Source organism: Hordeum vulgare, chromosome 5H (genome assembly GCF_904849725.1).
Source record: "Hordeum vulgare subsp. vulgare chromosome 5H, MorexV3_pseudomolecules_assembly, whole genome shotgun sequence".
Taxonomy (NCBI): Eukaryota; Viridiplantae; Streptophyta; class Magnoliopsida; order Poales; family Poaceae; genus Hordeum; species Hordeum vulgare.
In genome coordinates, this window is record NC_058522.1 from 510148213 (window position 1) to 510152333 (window position 4121).

Consider the following 4121-nt stretch of genomic DNA (forward strand, 5'->3'; position numbering starts at 1 on the left):
GTTGACCCATCCCTGTTTTGAGGGAATATTCTTGACATCTGGTTGCCCCTGTCCTCCCTCGCCTCGGATCCAAACAAATGGCATCCCTCGCATAGAAGGGATTTCTCTGTGCAACCAAACGCACGTGAGTGTTTCCAAACCAGCACGCGCCTCACGGGCCCGCCGGCCAGAAATCCACGCGAAATTTCGTGGCAGCGCAACACCGCGCGCAAAAGAAATTCATCCAGAAAAAACATCGGGCCCACCTACGAGCCAGCCACCGACGCGCACGCCCCGATTCCTCCTCAGAAAAGAAACACACCTCCCCTCCATGTCACCGATCCGCGCCACCCCTCCTCACCGCTCCCGCCCACCCATCTCCCATCGGACGGCTCGCACACCGTATCACGCGGATCGCGGCCGCCTCCTGGCACCAAGCATCACAGCTATAAATCCGTCTCGCCCTGCACGCCCCAACCATCAGCCACAGCAGCAACCCACCTCCAAAGACATATTCACCGGAGAGAAGAAGAGAGAAGCGAGAAGATGTCGGGCCGCGGCAAGGGAGGCAAGGGGCTCGGCAAGGGCGGCGCCAAGCGCCACCGGAAGGTGCTCCGGGACAACATCCAGGGCATCACCAAGCCGGCCATCCGTCGTCTCGCGCGCAGGGGCGGCGTGAAGCGCATCTCGGGGCTCATCTACGAGGAGACCCGCGGCGTGCTCAAGATCTTCCTCGAGAACGTCATCCGCGACGCCGTCACCTACACCGAGCACGCCCGCCGCAAGACCGTCACCGCCATGGACGTCGTCTACGCACTCAAGCGCCAGGGACGCACCCTCTACGGCTTCGGAGGCTAGGCCGTCAACCAGATTTAGATTGTTCTAGGGTCGACTGCTCGTTGATGTAATCGCAGCATCTCGCTGTTGTTTGCTGTCTTCTATAGAATCTAATGGAATCGAATGGAAATTGGTGTGGATTATGCCTGAATTTTTCAGCGGTCCCTTGCATATGTTGATTTAGATGTTCAAATTCTACGATTGTTTTGCCTGATTCCCCATTCTGTGGCTCTATCCCCTGCTTCCGATTTCAACCTGCTCCGGATCCGTTCTGTTCGCTTCAACGTGCAGTTCCAAATCCATGGAGTATGCGCCGATTCACACCGTTGCAGAACGCAGAGCGCGTCGTCATCGGCACCATCGTCGCTGCATGTACGAGACCTTCGGCAAGCTGTTGGGGATAATAACTCTTTAAGTTCCGAAAATAGTACTTCCCTAATCTTTTTTACTACCGGTAGAAGATTTGTGTCAAGTCAAACTTTGTGAAGTTTGATCAAACTTGTGTTAAAATATATCAACATTTATAATACCAAATATATATAATATAAAACTACATTACATGACAAATTTAATGATATTGATTTAGTACCGTGGGTGTTGATGTTTTTTCTATAAATTTAGTTAAATTACATACATTTTGACTTTACAGAAAACTTATATGCAGACAAAAAAATGATAGGAGTGAGTAAGGATCATCCTTGCAATTGCAGTGGCGGCTCGACACGACGCACTATACGTGGCAGTTTATCTATCAAATTTAAGTTCCGATAACAATAATAATGATACTTTCGAACTTTTGGATGTGCAGTGTTTCCACCCATGCACCTCTATTTTCATTATGTTTTATTTTTATAGAATCCTCACCTATATATTGCTCTCAGTTCAAAATAAGTTGAGTTGACTTATGAGAAAATCAGATTGAAAACCGTGATTCAATGTGAATACTAGATAGAAAACTTCGATCCGCATTATAAGAAAAACTCGTAAAAAACATACAAAATTAGCGGCAAAACGACTTGTGAAAACACGAACAGGAAGGATAGGACATTACACCTTATATTTTTAAAATAAAATTAGAAAGACACATCATTAAAAAAAAGAAAATCTTGCTAGCTTCCTATTTGATTGATTGTCGCATGCTAGAGATTGAAAATCACATTAAACCAACAACAAAGAAAAGAGACACGCCTACAAATGCCATCGCCATACCGGGTTTTAATGACCGCATCAACCACTTGTCGGTTGAAACAAGATCAAAAAGTCGTTCACGTAGTATAGTCTTGCATTCCATCACCACCACTTCAAAAGGTCATACAAACCAGATCATGTCGCATAACTACATGAAAAAAGATGCTGAAGTCGCCGCACCAATAGCCATCAAATTGCTCTTTTTAATAGACACACCAACTGCCAACATCAAGAGAGAGGCAACAGATCTAGCAACACAAACTGTTTCACACCCTTCGTCGGTGTCACATCGAATGTCGTTTAAGTACGAAGAGGCCTAAGAAACCTTATTCAGACACGTCAACGTTACCACCGCCTAGTCGATGCCAACATAGAAACAAACCTAAGGGGAAAACGAAATGGACAGGCCCAAGTTGGCCTTTTACTTGGGTGACCTTTTTACCTAAACTAGCTTGTGTCACGTGTCAAAGTTTTATAGGTCATATTGTTTGTTGGATGAGTGATATCTTTCACAAGACAGAGGTGATGCATGGCTCCGTTGACGAATGGGAAGCCAACGTGTGAAAAATCATCACTGGTTGGGTTGTTAATGAGCATCAGATCCGGAATCCGCACTCGATAGATTGACAACAATCCATTATGGTGGCTGACACGTGTCAGTTACCCTTGACGAAAACACTTTCACGACACATCATTTATTATCATGGAAACAAACACTTTAGAGATGAAAACATGATTATTATCATGAAAACTCATCCCCATCAACATATGTATGATTATCTTAATTTTATTATAAAGCTAGCATAGATAGTGCGAGCAAATGTGATATACTGTGACAAACGCGAATCATGGCGGATGCGTATTTTTTTTGTAGTGAGAGGACTTCAATATCGGTCAGCGAGAGACCACCGGTTACTAGATCTAGTCCTCCACGAAAAGTCAGAAATTCTGCGTATTTGAACCAATTTAAAGTGAAAAAAGGGGTTGCTCCTTCGGCAAAACTAGGATAAAGTTAAGCCAAAAGGTCCCGACTCAAGATAAAATCATGAGGAAATGGTATCTCTTTAGGATTCACCCCAGCGTCAAGAAATTGGTTAATCGGTAAAGATACATGAATTTGATATCCCTCCCAAGAAAAAGAAGATTTGAGCACGCATGTTGTCCGGAGTGTCAATCAACCGTCAATCCTTTTTGCCAACAAAGCTTGGTTGAAACCTCATATATCATGGAATGCATAATCCACCTTTCAATTTTGACAATCTCAGTTTGTCCCGGCTGAGCAAGGTCATCTTCTTCTTTCTCCTTTCCACCCTCACCAATACTGTTGCATCAGATGTGTCAGATTATCACACACAAAAACAAGCAGTGTGAAAACATTCATGATATACGTGGGTCTAGCAAGGGCTACTGATTTCGTTAAGATATCCTTATTGTTTGTGGACATAAAATTGCTTGCTCCGCTCCCCAACCTTTACTCATATTAGCTCAGAGAGTCTCAAAGCTTTCCTTATGCATACGCCCTTACGACATAGGTAATACAAATGGTCCTTTTAACCTCCACATACATGTGCACCGAGCAATTCCCTGAAAAAATGATGGGACCTTCTAGGGGTTTATAAGTTGACTCGTCGTCGTGACATAATATTTGAACAAACCTTTAACCATTGTAGCATGTCACTCAAAAGTCTGAAAAAACAACAATGAGTCATCCGCAAAGAAAAGATGTGAAATAGTTGAAGCTCTTCTACAAATTTAAACCCCTTAAGAAACCCTCTCGGTCCATCGGCTTGTTCAATAGAGCAGGCAAGGCATCAACAACAAAAAGGAATAAAGAAGGAACAATGGATCACCTTGGGGTAGACCATGTGAAAGACTAAAGGACTTAAGGGTGGATACGGACATAGTGCTCTTACCACTTCCATTTTCATATTTTCAAAACAAATACTAATGTGAATACGGATGTGACTCAGATGTTACTCGAATACGGATACATATCAAATGTTTACTCCATTCGGATAGGAATAATAGCAACATATTGCTTAAATAAATTAGTCAATAATTATGTGACATGTAATAATAAACTTGTGACATACAATAAGTCAATGATAAATAGGTTT

General features: G+C 43.3%; 1 protein-coding gene across 1 annotated transcript; it reads left to right on the forward strand.

The window, feature by feature from the left end:
- Window positions 1-449: 449 nt before the first annotated feature.
- On the forward strand, window positions 450-967 carry LOC123451842 (histone H4). The gene has a single exon (XM_045128385.1). The coding sequence runs from the start codon at window positions 526-528 to the stop codon at window positions 835-837; it is 312 nt and encodes a 103-aa protein (XP_044984320.1). The 5' UTR covers window positions 450-525; the 3' UTR covers window positions 838-967.
- Window positions 968-4121: the final 3154 nt, after the last annotated feature.